This window comes from Cygnus atratus, chromosome Z, assembly GCF_013377495.2.
Source record: "Cygnus atratus isolate AKBS03 ecotype Queensland, Australia chromosome Z, CAtr_DNAZoo_HiC_assembly, whole genome shotgun sequence".
NCBI lineage: Eukaryota > Metazoa > Chordata > Aves > Anseriformes > Anatidae > Cygnus > Cygnus atratus.
Window position 1 is genome coordinate 8,177,220 of NC_066396.1, and position 18,986 is coordinate 8,196,205.

At 42.7% G+C, this 18,986-nt stretch overlaps 1 protein-coding gene across 47 annotated transcripts in view; it reads left to right on the forward strand.

Annotated features, from left to right (window-relative positions):
- CELF4 (CUGBP Elav-like family member 4) overlaps nt 1-18,986 on the forward strand; it is a 676,700-nt gene that overhangs the window by 385,246 nt on the left and 272,468 nt on the right. For 24 of the 47 annotated variants that reach the window (XM_035565956.1, XM_035565977.1, XM_035565953.1 and 21 more), the window contains exon 3: nt 15,520-15,568. In XM_035565956.1, the coding sequence (XP_035421849.1) occupies nt 15,520-15,568 (49 nt within the window). Of the gene's footprint in view, nt 1-15,519; nt 15,572-18,986 lie in introns of those variants that run through there. The other 23 variants (XM_035566000.1, XM_035565962.1, XM_035565983.1 and 20 more) reach the window with 1 other exon arrangement.

An 18,986-nucleotide genomic window follows, 5' to 3' on the forward strand; every position in this document is an offset into this window, starting at 1 on the left:
CTAACCCCTTTTTCCATGGAGGAAACTTAGTGGGGAAGAAGATGATAGGTAACAGACTTTAAAAAGAGTTCTCGGCTGTGTCTTTTCACACTCTGCATTCACAGCAAGTAGGGTTCAGACTTTCCAAAATGCTCCTTTCCCTCTTGAGAAAGCCAACATCAAATGACCATTTACTCCCTTTCTGGTCTCCGTATTGTAGTGTGCAATGGCTGAGTTTATTTTAAATCATCTCTTCTTTGGGACAGGGAGGAGGACCCCAAAGGGACATAGAAATTGTAGAGGATGAGGTTGCACCCATTGCACTGAAACATCTTTGGTAACAGCCTGTAGTACTGGCAGGGGTTGACGTCTTGTGCTTCTGGATGCTTTCAGGAATCAAATGGGCATGGCTTAAAAAGTCAGTACAAACACCTGGCCCTCGTTGCCCATGCCAGTCTTAAGCCAGGAAATTTTCCTTTTCATCATAAGGTTAGAAACTCTGACGAGTTCTCCTGTGTCACCTCGGTTATGTGATCAGATAGCAAATACCAAGGGTGGTCACAGGAGCTCATCTAACAAGGCCTGCAGTTCCCTTACTGGAAAACTCTGATCTTTCAAGCAGAGATTACAAGAATAAAGGGGTTCCAATGGGAAAAGTCGTTGTACAAATTACTTGAGAATTATGGTTAGAAGTATCTTGATAACAAAGCAAACAACAAAGAACATCTTGGAGAGCGGTATTAAACACTAAAACCAGACCTGTTGATCTCAAATGATATAAATGTTATGAAGGTTTTTGTTTTATGTCTAAGTACACTAAATAAAGTACCAGGTCCATCACAGAAAAGCAGCAATGAGCTGCTGGTAGTAAGAGCAGATCCTAAATGTAAGTATTTTTCTAAAGGTACACGTATGTACATTTTTGTCCTATAGAATTTTATCAAAGGATTTGCTTGTTTGTTTTAGTTTCCAACATAAAAAGTGTTTGGGGACAGTTTTACGTATTTTTACTTTGTTTGGAAAAGTAAATAATGCAGGAGGTAGAGAAAATGCATGGGAGCTGAACTTGATTTGAATTTGAAAAAAAGTGACAGATTTAGGATCAGTATCCTCTTTCAGCAAAGCGCAAATAGGAAAGAAACAGCCTGAAGCAGTAAAAAACAAATAATGCTTCTAGTAATTAACATTGCCTTCTGTAAAGATGCATCAATCATAAATTATCTCAAGCAATCATGTATGATATGATAATACAAATAAGAGATTTTATTTCCATGTATTCTTTTTTTTTTTTTTGGGGGGGGGCTCTGTTTCAAGCATTAAGAATTTTCTTTTCTTCTGGAAAAGAAAAAATCATCTTAAAAAGTTGTGAGGGTCCAGAAGCTGAGGATTTAAGGAAAGCACCATATGTCAGCAGACTGATGGTAAAGCATAAAGCTAAAAACACTGGCAGTGCTTGTATGTAGTGCTAGACTGGGGTTACTTTTAAATACCGAGAGGTTTGCATTATATCATAATTCAGAGGATCAATGAGTAGTTTATTTAAAGTAGATGATATTAAAAACAAAAACAAACAAAACTGTTTATTCTCTGTGCTTGTGGTTCTGATTTCTCTCATTTCGTGTTTATACCATGTAGCACCTAATCCACACTGCAGAGGAGAGAAAGTGCAATTTGGCCCAAATTTTCAAATATGCTCAGCACCCAGTGGACCAAACTCTTTTAATTATCTGTCTGCATATTTGAGAACATCCTATGTTTGAAACAGAAGGTTCCTTAAGTAGCATGATTTCTTGCTCCGTTTCCCTCGCTGTGTTTTTATCCTCTCAGTGTCACAATGTGATACTGTTTCTCCGCTGTGATTTTGGAAGGACGCTGCTAGAAAGCATCAAGCCTTCCTCTCCTCTGCGTTGGTTCAGACTTGTCAGCGTTGCATAGGCTTGCTCCTGACCCCCACAGAAGAATCAGACCCTGGGAGTTCAGACACATACTGTAAAAGGTTAATGGCTAATACTGCCAGAATGTTTATGGCTGAACTTCTAGGGGCTCTGATCAACGCTCTGTCTTTAATCAAATGCCACAGCACAAAGAGGGAGAGGAGGGAGGAAAGCATTGTCTCTTCTCACTGGGGCCTCTCTGGTTTTCCTCTTCCAACCCAACCCAAGCTGAACACGCAGAAAGTTGTGGGGTTGAGCTGGCAACCAAGTGGAAAGTCGATGGGGGTGAGGAAGGAGGGAGTAAATAACCTGAAACTATCAGCTGTGATGCCAGAGGTGGCTTGCTGATTCCGGCCACTAACAGATGTGGACAGGTGAATCTTTACACCAAATCAATCATCATATTTATTCTAATTGTATCGTAATAGTCCCCCAGGAGCTCAGTTCAAATGAGCTTGACATTATTAAAATTTTAATGCCCAGTTTTCATAGCTGAATGAATATTTAAAGGGTATGTCCCAGACTTAAGTTATGATGATGAAGAAATTAATGGAATGTCTTGTTTAATGCTTTGGTACATGTTGATGCAAAAAAAAAAAAAATGTGGTTGTTCAGAGAGAAAAAGAAAGAAAGGCAATGTTTGGGCATAATTAGACGGAGAGAGGAGGAAAGCATCAGCAATGCATTAGTATCAGACATCACTCTTGTTAGATAGCTCTCAGCGGAGAGGAAATATTTATCATTTGGGAGGGGGAAAGCAGGGTGCAGTCAGAAACCAGAAGAGAAGCAGCACCACATGAATGACAGATCAGAAACGAATCCCTGGGAGTCTCCGACCACATCCCTGCATGGGGGAATGAGATTGCTAGCCTTTGCTAGCTGGAACAGGGACAGAAAATCACCTTTGTTGCCCAACCAGGGTGTTTGTTTATTGTAAGTACCCAGATCAACTTTGAAGGATGGCATAATTAATCAGCAATACTCATCAGTCTCGTAATTATGTTATAGATAATTGTCAAAACATAGGACCAGATGATACCAGTTATACGTCGATGGGGGTGAGGGGAAGCTCCTCTCTAGTGAGAGGGCCTGATTCTGGATGGGCTGAAATGAGCACGGGAATCACATTGGCTCTGAGGACTGGGAATCTGGAGAGGTCGCAGTTTGTATCAAGGTTGTTTTTTGTCTTTTTTTTTTTCTGTTAATCTTTCTATGCTTTCCCCAATTTGGGAAATGTTTGGGGAGCTAAGGATTTTTGCCTTCTCTTCTTTTTGAAAGCCATACTGATATTTGCAAGGTTCCTCTTTGTGCCTATTCACTCATTCACTCACTATTAGGAACAAACAGAGGGCTGACTTGGGTGTTTGAATGGGTTTAAAATCCGCTTCCAATATACATTTCCTAGCTGTGAAAGAGGACTGAAGCACAAGTTAATGCTCTAAACCCTTCCACAGAAGATTTTCTTTAAAGGGGCAGTGTCAAGATTAAGATAATATTATTCTTTCTCTGAGTCTTTCCTTGTTTGCTTTTTTTATTTTTACTATTTGTTATTTTCCTTCAGGAATTGCAGCCCTGATCCAGCATGCAGCTAAGAGTTTTATCTTTAGGCAAGGTTTTCACACATCTGATTCAAGGTGTGATTTCAAATCAGTTTAGACAAACCAGAGGAGAAAGCGGCATGGCTGCTGTTTTTTTTTGGTTGGTTGGTTGTGTTTTTTTGAGGGGGGGTTGTGGTTGTTTGTTTGGTTGGTTGGTTTTGTTTATTTATTTTGTTTTGCTTTTCTTTTACTTGAACAGGACTTATTTCAGATTATCTTAAAATAATTTGACTACATTTATTCATTCATAGAACCAAGAGTGTAGCCATACCACCTGTATCATGATAGCAACGTGCCACAAGAAGGAAACCCCCATGCTTCAGAAATGCCACAGCATCCTACTTGGGTTAGGCTTAGGTCTGGTCCTCCTGCGATGTGGGATCGAGATAATGTACTGCTATCTGCTATCCTGTGGCAAGCTTACCCCATGGAAGAACTTAAATCTTGGGGAAGGGGAAATTGGAATATAAGGAAGAGCACAAACACTCCTGAAAGCAGGACCGGTGTACTGGCTCAGACTGGCGTTATTCCAGTACCAAGGAAAATCCTGCTTGCAACATTAACCCTGTGATGCCCTCTTTCAGTTCCCAGGGAGACTGTGCTTGAGTTCAGGCCTAGAGGCTACCTGCACATCTACATCACTGAAAGTGCCTTTATTTTATGAATCTGTCAGTAGGTGAAAGCAGATAGTTAAGTTACATTGCTTACTCAGTTGTTTGTTAAATGGCACTGCCGTGGAAAGAATTTCTCCATGTGCAAAAGGGCTGGCTGTGGTTCTTATCTTTGTGGCCAGGCATACAAAGCCACGAGCACAGAAGGTCTAATCTGCTTGGATGGATGGTGGCCAAGCTCTTTTTGAACTCAAAGCAGTGAAGTCAATGGGAGCTTGGCCTTGCCTAAAGTCTGCAAAGGCAAGCCAAGCAACCATTAGTGGCAAAGGCAGCATTTGGGTCTTGCTTCAGAAGAAGACATAAAGCTTAGAGAATGAAGAGCACAGCAGGGAAGTGCCAACAGGCAGAGGTCATGGGCTCGGGATAAAGAAAAGACAAGAACAGATGTTCATCTCTAAGTGAGGGGGCAGGGGTTAAGTCTATAATGCCTTGAGTAGTACATCTGTCTCTCTGGCTTGCTCGCCTGTCCCACTGAAATCCACAGTGAAGAGGCCTCTGGCCTCTGTGGTGAGCACCCAACATACAGAAAATCGTGACTTGCCCTGTACGCAGACAACACCCCATCCTTTCCCCTTATCTGTGCTTCCTCAGCAAGGCAGCTCCTGAGCACCCTCCAGGCTACGCCTCTGCCTGAATGAGCACCAGCTGCAGGCAGCGCTGGGGAACCTCGGAGCCAATCCACACAGACAGCATCTGTGAGCCAGCTCACATAAAGGGTCTGGGTTCAGGTGCTGATAACTCCACAACTGCAAACACCTGAGCTGAGCACACATTGCAAAGCGGATCTAGGACCCTCAGCACTTATTGATATTGCTCATTTAAGTTCCACGTGACCATGTGCTATTATTTGTGAGTCATGCTGGCAAGTTTAAGGCTATCTTGGTTATATCTGTATGAGCTACTTTAATATGTGTGGATGATGATGCTGCTCTGCCCTGAAAGAGCTGGGATCGCAATATCTAGGCTAAAAGAGGACATGGTGGCTCTGCTAAATGCATGCAGAGTTGGCTAATAGAAAATGCCAGGGATAGAGAAGAACCATTTTAGATAAAAGGTCGTTTGGGCACATTTTAAAATTGGATGTAAATTATCTTGAAATAAACTCAAGTGGGAAATTAGAAGAAGAGAGGTGACAATATGGGAAAGCTTATTTCTGTTGGTATTAGAGAAGATGGGAGGTAAGGACAGCAAAATACTTGGTTTTATATCAGAATGGGATGCATTTATGAACAGAATTTCATATTGTGATTGCTTGTGGTAGCAGCGGAGAAGTAGATTTAATGAGCAGTGTCCCTTCTATACTTACACTGTTGCTGTCAGGATCCTCAGACAAACAGGCCCTTATATATAGCCTAGCATCATCACTGGGCCAACCCTGGGACACTTTGCATGCGTGGGTATGCTCACTACTCACTGAATGCCCAGGGATTTCTCACATATGCAAGCGGCCTTGGACTACAGACACCAAGCTAAAAGTGTCTCCCAGTTCCTACATGTCATTGTGCATGTGGCTGTGACTAGAAGTCAACATCTACCAGGCCCTCTTCTTTCCAAGGAAAGGTCAAGTGCACAAGCACCTGGCAAGAGCCATGAGTACAAACGTGTACCTGTCTGGATGATCAGGACAGCGGTACCTTAGGGCACACCGTGTGTGTGGCAACACGGGCTAGCAGGTGAAAGTAGACCTATCTAGTGACATTTTTACTGTGTGACTGCCCAGAGCTCTAAGGGGATCTCCTGCTTGTTTTTCTTGTGCAAATTTGCATATGAAACAGTATTTATAAATACTTAAAAGAACAAACAGTGCTGTTTCTCTTGCTTTGGGAAATAAGGCTTTGTTGTTCCAAGCACGCTGTGTTTTGTTCCTCTTACTCTCCTCAAGCTTGCTGAGCACTGGGTGTCCCCACAAAGCACTGAGATCACAGAACCACAGAATGGTTTGGGTTTGAACAGACCTTAAAGACCATCTAATTCCAACCTCTTGCCATGGGCAGGCACACCTCCCACCAGACCAGGTTGCCCAAAGCCCCATCCAGCCTGGCCTTGAACTCTTCCAGGGATGGAGCATCCACAGCTTCTCTGAGCAACCTGTTCTAGTCCCTCACCACCTTCACAGTAAATAATTTCTTCCTAATATTCTAATCTAAACTTACCCCTTTATAGTTTAAAACCATTGCTCCTTGTCCTATCACTCCACTCCTTGATAAAGAGATCCATCAACCTCTCTGGCCCCACTTCATTTAAATACAGAGACACTGTGATGTGGAGCACCACACACTCAGCATCCCCAAGAATAAACTAAAGAATCTGTGGAATTGGCAAGTCTTAATTTTGTTACTAACAGGATCAGCGTTTTCTTCAAACTCCAGCCCAAACTGTTTTGCAGGGGAGAAGTTTTGGATTCGAAGCCATAGGCTCTGTACATGAACGTGAACTGAACTTAAGCCCCCTCTAGGTTCATCTATATACACGAGACAAGGGGAAAGATGAATCGATAGTTAGATGGATGGTTCATAATGTGTTTTATATGATATATAGAAAATTCTCGGAGTGTGGGATGGCCAGTAGCAATCATTCTCGGGGGTAAGCACCAGAGCATTGACTGATTTGTAAAGGTCAGACCCTTCAAGATATTTTTTTCATACCTCATACATTCCCATTTCAGATCTTCTCATCTATTTGTGTACATGTCTATGACACACATCTAGTCAGGCCAGGAAGAGGGTGGTAGGGAGGAATTAAGAGTCTGCTAGCCAGATAAGGTTTGGGATAGAGTCATTTCAGATGCAATTCATTACTAGTGAGTGCTTCCCACAAGTCAGGCCAATGTGATTTTTTTCACCAAACTTTCTAAAGCATTTCCTCTCCCTGCTTTTTCATTAATCCAACACTGTATCAATTTGTGCTGCCCACACAAAAGTATGCTTAATGTGTAATCACATGGCAATTCATGCAACCACAGCACTTACCTCTGGTCCCAAAGGAGTAGGTTTTTGCTCTATGCTTCATAGCTGCAGTATACAAATACAGAAAGCTCTCTATGTAGCTAACCCATGTTGAAACAGCTTTCCTGATTCTGTAATGTTTATGGAAATTTCCCTGAGCTGAGGACCTGGGCCCCGAGTTTATTTTTTTTTCTTCAGAGAGGAGATTGCTTTGGATTCACTCTCATGGCTATCTAGTTTAGATCACTGTAATTCAATTATGTCACTCAGAATCAGGTACAGAGTGATTTACTTGAACTTTGCAATTACACACACACAATTCAATCGTAGGTGATTTTCTTGGCCTTTCCAACTTTGACACTAATATACTTTGCATTTCCTTAGGGCCTTCAATCACAGTAGATTTTGCTCAATGCTTTAAAAGTTATGACCCACTCTTAAAACACATTCATGCCAATACCTTTACTCACATAAGTAGCTGTGTTGATCTAAGTGGGATTACTGTTGTGTACATGGCAGGCCACCAGAAGGTCATCAGAGGTGGTAAAAGGAAATTCCTTCTGGTATTTTGGGGGACGGTTTTGAACAGAAATAACTTTCCCTCTGAAACAATAAGGAATATCCATATTTTCTGGAAATTTCAGGTCAGTTATTAAACTATCCATGTGTCCAGTTAACATCATGAGATCGAGAAATACATGGCATCTTTAGGAAGCAAGATGTTTGAAGATGGGATTAGGATCTGGGTACACAGGTGCAGTAATGCCCAGTACGCATTTGCTGAGACCTGCTAGCTCCTATCAACATCCCATCCTTTGCCATCAGGTCACAGCAGTGTTTGATGATTGATTTAGAGGGCTGATGTCTGAACAATACCCAACAGAGCAGAACATGGCCGGGCAAGAAGAGTTTGTTCTTTGCCATTTTGTCTGCCCATGGGGTTCAGGCATAGAAATTACAGAATATTTTTTGTTTGTTTAACACCAACATTTAGAACCATTTTTTCATCAACCACCTTCATGATACATTAGGGTGTCTTTGTCTTCATTTTACGGAATAGAAAGCTGAGAAAGAGACATGCAGTGATATGACCAAATTCATCCAGAAGACTGATGCAGAGCTGGAAGCAGGCCTTGTTAGAGGTTAACAGCCCAACTTTCAAGACTGTTCCAGCCTTACTCTTTGGGAACTTCAGTAAACATGGACAACAGAATACTTTTCCTCACAGTTTTTGATACAAAGCCTTAATCATACCCCCTGATCTGTTGTCATGGAATATTCAAATTTCTTAAGCCCTGTAAGGAGGGGAGGAAAGACTATTATTACATAAATGATCAATGTAGTCATCTTCCATGGTCTTATACATTACACAGCCTTTAGAATTTTTATTTTTTTATAGATTTTTATTATTATTTTGTCTCCTGAAGTGACTTAATCCTTTAGCACAGACAGCAGATTATCTCCAACAGTGCTCCCTTCTGCCTTGGACATCATCTTCCTAATCATTAGTGGCATTTCAGTGATCTTCAGCATTCCCCTCCTCACTTTTCCTTCCTGTCCCTGGTCTCATTTGAAAGTATTCAAGGCAAGTCTCCACCCTTAGTGTTTTCCCTTATTCTCCGTCTTTTTAGCTTGTCCGTTCTCAAACACGGTAGAGCCTTAGTCCTGGCTAAAAACCCCATGTACATTAGTTAGCAATGAAAAAGTGAGACAAGAAATGAAAGTATAGTAGGAGCTATGAGAGTAAGAAAGATGGAGACAGTGAGAAATCATCTCTCTCTGTTTTCTACTCTTCTTTCCCAGGTGATCCTTCTACCTGCTCTAAATTAATATCAAAGCCAAGGGGAGCAGAAAAAGGTTGGTGGGGGAGAAAATGACAACCTTAGGAAAAAAAAAAATCCTGATACAGAAAAAGCGTCTGTCCCCTGTCTAATTCCTGCAGTGGCCTGTAGCTGATGGTGCTGAGAAAAAATACAGCAGCAAGCTCTGACATTTCATTTCTGCAGAGAATTGAAAAAGGGCTTGCTGTAATTCATCGCTTCTTGTAACTCAAACCCTTTTTGACAGGAGTACCTGCGCTGTCTTTTAACTGTGGCACCACAGTGGCTGTAATTGGACATGAAAAATGATGTCGCGTTTCTACTCGTGGAGAGGATTGGGGGGGGGGTAGGTGGGGCAAGTGGCAAGTTGATGTGGGAGGTTGACATTTGGCATTAGTTGAATGGGTTGGTTTTAGGCAAAAGGAGGGAAAAGCCAAAATGAAGCGTAATGAGTAGAGTGATTTTGTCCAAGGTGTGCAAAGGTGATAGTAAAGGTGGTTTTCAGCAGAGATGAAGGCACAAAGGACGAAAGGAAAATGAGCAATGTGATGCACCTGGAATTCTGACTCCTCCATCAACTCAACCACCTATGGCATTTGTGGAGAAAAGACCTGCAGCACCCTGTCCTGCAGTAGGGTGGATTCACACCTGTAATGTTAACCAGTGCCCATAGTTCCCAAACACAGACTGGGAATCAGAGGCACAGAGGTTGCCTGAGGCCACATTGGAAACATAGCACAGATGTGAATAAAACTGATTTTCCACAGCTGCTTGGCACCTCTCATATGGAACCAGAAACCACATTACATTTTCTGGCTCTTACCTAAATCTCTTTGTGCCTCAGTGGTCCTCAGCACACCTCTGTCTTGGCAGTGATGTTGAGTGAGGCCCTTCCAAATACTGTGGTCAACCTGGACTCTGCATCATGCATAGGGATAAACATACTGTCCTGACTTACAATGGTTTTATGACTATTAAGCATTCTGGTACCATAATGTTGGGAATCTAATAAACACTCCAGATAGGTGTTCATGGTTGATATAGAGAACAAACATTTTTAGTCAGGCCATAAAGGGTAAGAGAGAGGCTAAAGAGGAGATAATTCATTCTGGGTTAACTGATGATAAAACACTGCTTCTTTCACTGTGACAGCCCAGCAGGTATAATCTAGAATGAGGAACCATGATCCTATTTCAAAGGAGAGCACAAAGAGCACCTGTGGGAAGAGAAAAGGAGGACCATTGCAACAAACAGAAGTGTAATTATTCCTAGAGGAGAGCCTTCCAGAGTTCATCCAGTCCATCTGTCAGTCATCTGGATCATCCTACCTAGTTTCTTCCCTGTAATGCCAAATCTCTTTTAAATATTTTAATGATAGGAATCACTAAAAGCTCACAACCATATCTGTAGTTCCTGTGGTCTCTTATGGCTGCCCATGGCATTAATCAGATTTGCTGATTGGCATTGTTATTAACACCTTTCTGTTTTCCTCAGATCTGAGGTTTCTTCTTCTTGGCCTAACTAGGGCTTTTACGATTGCTACTACAAGTTCCTAGAGAAAGCTTTGAGTAAGAGACATCATTCTTGACTGTATTGGCAGCTATTGGCACACGCATTTCATGACACTGGAGGTATTTGAAGATGTGGGTGAGAAGTTTCATCGGTATCTGCCTTGGATTTCCTGAGATACAAGTAAAATGTAACACAAATCCCTTATATACACAGCCAAAGCCAGCAGGTACTAGGTGTTTGGATACCAGCCTAAGTTGTGCTCCATGTAGCAGGGTGAATGTAAAGCACATGATGGATCCTTCCCAAAGTCTGGAGAAACTGAGCTTTAGACACTGAGGCACAGTGTTTTTAAGGCTGCATGTGCTGACTCTCTCTCTCAAAAGCAACTGTACCAGTTCTGGGTTTGCGTTCTCACAAAACTGAGAAGAGGCATCCTCAGTAAGTGGGACTGCCCATATGCAGTGTAATGATGTGAGCTCTTCCCTCAGAAAGCATTTGAAAAAAGTAATTTGGGGTCACCATCCTTTCCAGTTCAGGGCGAAGATGGCATTACACAACCTCATTTACTCCAACATTTTCCTCCTATTGTAAGCCCAAATGAGTGCCGTAGGACTACTTCTTTCTCCTATCACACTTTCAGGGTCCAGCAAGGCATGACAGATATTAAAGACATCCATATCATTATTCCTCAAGACACTATTCATGGGACTGTGCTTTGGAGTAAAAAACTTGATTTCTTTGCATTAAAACCATGGCAGTTCTCAGCTGAAGAATAAACAGAGAGCTTGAATCTCTGAGATCCCTTCTCTCCAGACAGGTGCTTCCCCAGACTGGGGAAGGTACCTCTTTCTGCCATTTTATTTTCCCACTTAGCCTTTTTTTTCTGCCGCCCATGCCAGCTGCTTGCTCCCAGAGTGTCTGTGTGAGGAAAGGGAAAGAAAAAAAACAAAAGTTCCATAGATGGAGAGCGGAAACTTAATTATTTTCCTCTCAATGTTTCTCCCTGTAATTGGTGTCTTTCATGTCAAGATGATCTCAATTTGTATTATGGGCTCCGTGCATGCAGCGCTTTTTCTTTGGTCTATAAAGAAATTGTCAAGTGTATAAATCATAGTGTACATTAAATTACACTAGCCTTTACTTATTAATTTCCTCAGATTTTTCTTCATCTGTTGGATACCCATTCCCTCCCTCTGTTTTTCCTTTTCACAGAGATTCTCTTCTTCTCCTCCCTCATGCCCCAATCTCAAAAAATAAGTTACCCAAATATTGTCTCCTCTTATTTTGCTAAAGGGCCTGATGGTCTTCTCTGCCTTTTGCAAACTGACCACATCCAACTCTTCACAAGTAGGAAGAGCTATTTCCAGTTCTTCCAAAGGCTGGATCCAAAGTTTACTTGAGTTCAGAGGTGATTTTCGTGGCTGTTAGCACACCTCTTATAAATTCTTAGCTCATGTGACTGTTTTTCCTTCTGATTGCCTGGCATGCAGGTTCTGGCTGTTCTGGCATAAGCAGCAAGGACCTCCTCTCACCACTTAAGTTAGATTAGCCGTGTGTCCACATTGGGAACCCATATGTAGACCAAGAGTTCAGCTGTAAGTGTTTAACAGCGCTGGAGTCAGACCTTGGTACATGGATGGTGTCAACACCAACCTGCTGTAAACACAAACCAGTTCCGATGGAGGAAATCAGAGTACAGAGACAGAGAAGGTGTTTTCAGCTTTATTATCCTGTGTATGAGTACTAAGAAGTGGCTCATCTCACCTAACTCTACCCTTCCTGCATACACTACCTTCGTGATCAGTGGAGAGGAACAGACACTGCAGAGAACTATTCATCACATTCATCTCAGACACCAGTCTGAGGAGTGGCTTAAAATCACACTTTTTAGACATTTTTACTTATATGACATATATCACCCTCCTCGCCTATGTTTAACAGATCTTTAAATGTCTATAGCAGCTAGCTACTCACATGTGCTTACAGGAGAGCTATGGCAGGCTGTCTATCCTGCTGATGCCAAATACATTGCCTCCAGCCCTGCTAGTATCTTATGATACACGGGTGAACGACAGATCTTTACAGTTGCAGAAGAAGGGTCTGATACAAGCTTTATCCAGTACCAGATTCTTTGTTGGTTTTAGCACTTAAAACGTCTGGAGTTTTTTACAGGATACAGGCATACAGGAGAGCAGAAATTGCTCAGTAGTGTCTGGAGCCATTGATCCTACTTTTTCCAAGAGTGAATCTAACTGTAGTCAGTTTATGGCTAAGTACATTTTACTCTCAAGACAACAATGCAGCAGGATCTGCTAGGCTCTCCGTCATCCTAACCTACTTGTCAGCCAGTTTGATAACTTTTTATTACTAAATATGTGTGCAGAGCAATTAGAATAAATCTAAATGAACTACTTTCAAAAAAAAAAAAAAGGAAATTAGGAAAAAAAAATAAAAAAAAGAACAAACCTAACAGCTTTGCTGGCCAACTGCAATTAGCTACAAATAAGGGAGTGGCAGAACCACTCCTACTGTTCTCCAAGGTAATGGAAACACTGGAGGAGAAGCATAGAGATGCTAGAAAATGAGTAATAAAATATTTAGTTATTAAATAGTAGTACTAACTAGATAAAGGACGTGACAACTAAAAAGCTTGCAAGTCATTCATTGCAAAGCCAAAAGATACAAGATTAATTTTTCCAATATTTTCTAGAGAAAAGACAATGATTCAGATCTATACCTGCCTGGGATTGGGAAGAATCAGGAATAAAATTTATAATCCCTGCATCTGCAAGCCAAACCTTGACCCCAGCACAAAGCTTCAGCAGGGCTGTGGCTCTTGGCCCTAGTGTTTGGGAGCACAGGGGTGGCTATGGTCGATGATTTTTGCAGGAAAGTCATGGAAGGCAACTCTGAGCACCTTTGCACTCTGCCTGAGGGCCAGAACAGCTTTACTGGACCTGCCACAGTTATTGTGGGATCCCTGTGGGAGGTATCAGCCTCTGTAAAGTATGCATACCCAATTTAACCCCCACCTGCCTTTTATTTATTTATTTATTTGTTTGTTTTGAAGTGGGGGAGGCATCTTGTAACACTTACCCGCCAATTTTTGGTCTGACTTTGTTGGGAAGATTCCCATTGCCATCTGAACTCCTTGTGATGCCTGTTTGAGCTTGCACTTTCAGTAGCTGCCAAACCTAAGGACAGTTTCAATCCACTCAGTGGTGATCACACAGGAAAAATATTTTGAGTAGTTCATCCCCATGGTGTTTGTATTGCTTTAAGTGACATGGAGGAAGGGCAGGGAGAGGCTTTCAGATGAAAAGCTCATCTGGTTCTGGTCTAATCTGCATCCCCAGCTGTTAACAGGAGGAGAGTATCCTCACCCTGTGCATTGGACACCCATGTTGTGTTAAGTACCACCAGTTGAGATGGTCATGGTCATCTGCTGCCGCTTTCTCCTGGGAGTGAGCAGCTCTGGGTGTAAGGGTATGTAGAAGGAGACACCTCTTTTAAGGGTAGCTGGTCAAGGACCTTTTCCAAGGCAACAAGGGAAAATTAGAAAGAGAGGCAGGATTTCAGCAGGGTTATCTGATCCAGAACTTCTAAGTGGGGAGACAACAACAAGAGACAAACCTCCCAGTCACACTAGTTGACAGGCTATCAAACTACAGGTCCACTTTAAGAAAGGGAGGACCTGTTAGTGTTAGGTCAGAGGTTGGACTAGGTGATCTGGGAGGTCTCTTCCAACCTAGATGATTCTGTGATTCTGTGAAGATTAGCCTTTGCAGCTGATAAGACGTGAACCAGAGGGCCCAGACTGGGAGGATGCAGAAAAAGCAGAGCCCTGAGCTTGGGGCCAGCTGCTGGGGGCCAACTGTGCATCTCCCCCAGCCTGGTGCACTCGGGGTGTGTGTGTGCATTCCCCAGCAAGCTTCAAGCCGGACCAGCCAACAAGGAGGCAACCCGTGAGGGGGACAAGGGGCCTGGGATCCGGGCAGGGGTGCTTGGCTGGCTGTCTGCGTGTATGTGAGCCTGGTGAGGAAGTGCTGCTGAAGGCAGCCCTTGGCTGGGCAGTCCATGTGACTGGCTGTGTCAGCGTCCTGTGTGTCCCTGTGTGTCCTTGTGTCCCTGGGGTATGTGCCAAGCTTTGGTACCAGCTGGGCCTGCAATGGGGAAAGCATCAGCCACGTCTCCCGGCCTGGGCAGAGACCCTGGTCCCAGGCACCAGGCTGGGCCCCAGTGGCCAGGCAGGAGCCTGGCTGGGCCCGAGTGGCCGGAGGAGGCAGCCACACTCTGCACCTCGCCTAGCACTGGCAACAGTGATGGTCCATAGTGCTTTTGTTACAGAGACAGAGCAACAGGGGTAAGTCAGAGAACAGAAATCCTATTCACAGCACAATGGCAAGATTTTTATATGCACTTAAGTTCTGATCTGAAAAAGGAAACAGACATCTGAAAAGTCAAAACAGGGAGAGGTTTTGACACGCATACTACCCATCCTCTCAAAAAAACCTTCAACAGCCACCACTTCCATGGCATGTGGACAAGCCAGATCTAAGTCTCATTCCCCTGGTATGACTCTGATAGACATACAACTCACTATCCTACAGAGCCAGTAGTTGAGATGGAATTCACTTTTCCATTTTCTTTTCACCATGACAGTCTCAAGAAACCTTTGCAATTAAAGTTTCACTGAACCGTATGTTTCAATAAAGTACTTCTGTTCTGACACAGCGTTTCCAGAAGGAACTATTAGAAATTTAAAAAGTTACATTTAAAATTTCATGACCTGTGTGAAATGAGTCAGATCCCTCACCTGGTGTGATTCAGCAGAGCCCCTGTTAGGTAAATGGGGTGACACTGGTTCACCTCAGACCAAGAAGCTGCCAAAGCAACCTGTGCTCTGTGGTCACTTCTTTGCTTACTAATTGCTTTTTTCCCTTCTCACGGAGTCTGTTCTGATGCTAACTGTGATGCATGGTAAAAAACAAAGCAAGCCTCTGTATAACAAGGTTTGATTCCATTGCTAAATATCTGTCTCTCTTTGCTTTCTTTTACAGATGAACAGACCGATCCAGGTGAAACCAGCGGATAGCGAAAGCCGAGGAGGTAGTTGACTGCATTGCTTTCAGCCACAGTGCTAAGTATAATTGTTGTCTCTGGCTTCTCTCAGGCAATGTGCTGATCAATTAGTAACGTAATCACTGCCAAAGAAATTCCCTCTGCAGCAAAGATTCTCTTTATTAAATCTCCTTTACTTCGTCTCGCTTTCCTCATATTCAATTATTATTTGATTTTAAAAGGCAGGCAGGTGCCAGCGATTGCCTGGGAAACAAATAACTGCCTTGTTAAGAAGTGAAGCATCAGGCGCTGACTTAACAAAGTTTAACAGCAGTGATGGCAACATAGGTTTTTCAAACCTATGTTTGGCCGAGCTGCAGAGGTGTTTAATTTCATTAGGATAAAGCAGATACTTTACGTTTTGTCCGACCATGTTGTTTCTGCTTGAACTGAAGCAACTCTGTTTTTGTAAAATAAATTCTGAGGAGTTTTCTGCACCTGTATCGGCTTATGTGAATAAATCTGTTGTTGAAGCTGAAGTCTTCTCTCAGTAGCAGGGAGTTATTCAGGATTTGCACAGGTGTAGCTGGAATCAGGATCTGGTCTTTTGCTTTTCCATGCTGCATGGTGGGTTTGGAAGGCTTTGCTAAGTGACCACTCAGTGGATCACAAGTGATAAGGTGTTTTCTGTGAAAGGTTTTCTGACGCAACTGATTTTGTGATACTTCACCTGTAAGATGGTCTGTTATGCAGGACAGGTTATCATGCTGTTTATTTTCTTGTATCAGTACATTTCTATACATACATATATATATATATATGTATATATATAATGACATGGTACTTCTCTATCCCTGGCTCTCTGAGTGACAAAAAAGGAGAGGCTTTTGTCCATATATGCAGTAAAAACACTAGTGCTTCTGTCTCATATAAACATGGCAATAGATTTTGTCATTTATTAATGATCTGGCTCTGAAAGGTATGAAAATTCTTTAATTTCTACCATGGACATAAATTCTTCCTCATTTATGTGACTACTATCTTTGCGTTGGCATTAGTGGAAATCCCCAGCACCAACTACTTAAAAGGAGCAAAACTCCTCTCAGACAAAGGGCCCTGAAATTGTGCGCTTTTTCAGTTGAAAGCTTTGGATTCCAGAGGCTTTGACTGCGTCAGTGTGGGGCTGAAACTCTCCAGTGACTCAAGTCATTGGAAGACTTTGTACATAGCTCATAGTTAAAGGGCTGGTGTCACGGGGTGGTAAAACCAGCAGGTTGGCAGAGGCTCTGTAAGGAAGGTCTGTGGTGCCATGTAATTGCAGAGCAGGGCAAAAGCTGAATGCTGGAAAAATGCCAGAAATCCCAGGGATAGATATGACACTTTTGGAGTCCCCATAAAGTAAATTCAGGGGAATTCATCCAGCAGTCTGCAGAAAGCATTTGACAGGCTCTGTGATGGCAAGTTCTGCTAGGAAGGGCTGTAGCACGCTTCTAACCTGCAACAAAGGCATGACACGTAACACATTATCCTCCAGTATTTTTTAACAAAACAGGATCAATTTGCCCCCTTTTCCTTCCCCTCTGAAGATCTGGCTCCATGTCTGGGTAGGCGTTGGTAAGCCATGGGCAGTTGTCAGTGCAGATCTCCTAGGGGAAAAGGGAAAGGCTCAGCTGCCTGGGCAAACGTGGGGACATTATGCACATTCCAGTGGAGCTCATGCCGACAGCAAGAGTGAAGGGAGGGCCTTTTGTCTATTTAATTAGACATACCAAAAAATAATAATTAGGCTGGCCAATTTGCTTAGTGCGCCTACAGGGTATGTAGCTCCCAATCACTCTTTTTTTTTTTTTTTTTAATGCAAATCACAAATAGAGAACACATGCCTGGCTTTCTGGGGAGGGTTTTCAAACTCTTGCTAAGAGCAGCTGCTTTAAGGAGAGGTGGTTTGAACCTCACAGGGCTTGGGTGGTGGTTTGATTCTGCATTATCCGTCACACCAGTAGTTCCCTCTCCATTGTATTTTAGCTAATTATCTCCCCAACACACACAAACCTCATCTTTTCTCACACAGTCCATTCCCGTATTGCTCCTGTTGGTGGTGATCATAATGCAGGGGCCAAGCGGGTGTGCTCATCATTGGTGTGAAAGACACGTTGTCCTAATTCCCCACTGACAGGCTGCTTGTGGGCTGGTGATGTTTCAGAATGGCATGACTCAAGGGTAACTATGGGAGAAAAGAACAATTGGCACCCAAGGGAGGCATTGCATGAAAACTTACGTTCTTCGTGAGCCCACCGGTTAAAGCGGACACGGCAAACAGAATGCTAAAAAGGAGGCCGTGTATCTTAGGAGCACATCAAAAGACTTCATTAGGGCTGCAAGATAAAGGTCAACTTCAACAACAAAGAAACTTAAGTTGTAGCTTATTATACCCCGTCCGTGTATAGGGATGGGACATGAGGGAAGGGGGGTTGGGGGGGGTTGGTAGATGAAACATCTCTTCTGCACAGCACAGGTCTGCAGTTTGCTCAAAGCACTTGCTCTGAATACGCCCCTGTCTTTTGGCTCATGGGGAATTTTGGTGCCAGGCATTAAAGAGAGGATGTGGTGCTCTTTGAACCTGCAGTTTGCCAGGAGGCTGTTACTGGAAATGGTGAGTGGTGTTCTTGAGGAAGTGAGGTTTTGTTTTATACAAGGCCAAACAAGTGCATTTTGCTGAAACGTGAATCCTTGACCTTCCCAGTCAGTTCTCCCAAAGCCTCAAGCTGCTAGGAGTCTGGAATTTACTCCAACAACACCAGAAACAAAAAGAGATTTTGCTCTGCCTTTTTCTCCCTTTTTCTGCAGTCTGGGTTTCACTGGTCTTTAATCCCTTCTGTGTCTTGATTCTTAGTTGAACCGAAAGTTGGTTTGTTGGCATTTAGTGTGTGTGAGCATGAATTTAGAGTATCAGGCCATCTAGATTTGGGGAAGAATTCGAAACGTTGCTTGGCACAAATTTCACTGAACCCAACAAAATGGAAATACGGAGTGCCCCTTATTAGTTTTGCTGTTTCTATTATTCTGTTTGTTAATCCCCATATTGGACTAGGAGCAAGACAAAGAATGCAATCCTTTTCAATAAAAACTGGCATTATTTACATTTGCCTAATCTCACAGGAACTAGAAATGAATGTATTTTCAGTACATTTCTCCTGGGAAACAGTCTAAATTAATGGGAAAATTTTGCATCTTGCATTCCTGCCTGTTTGTGCGTGTGCAGATGCTCAACTGCAAAATGTTATATAGGAGTATTCCTTCTATCAAATGCTTCATGAGGCTCCAAATATCTCACAGGAAGGTCAGAGTCCTTTGACGTTTTATAAAGACCTTAGCAATGATGGAATTGGTAGAACATGATAAAAGGGCCAAAATTCTCTATTTCATTCTGAAAAAACAGAGTGTAAATCTAGCTTTATTGAGTGTA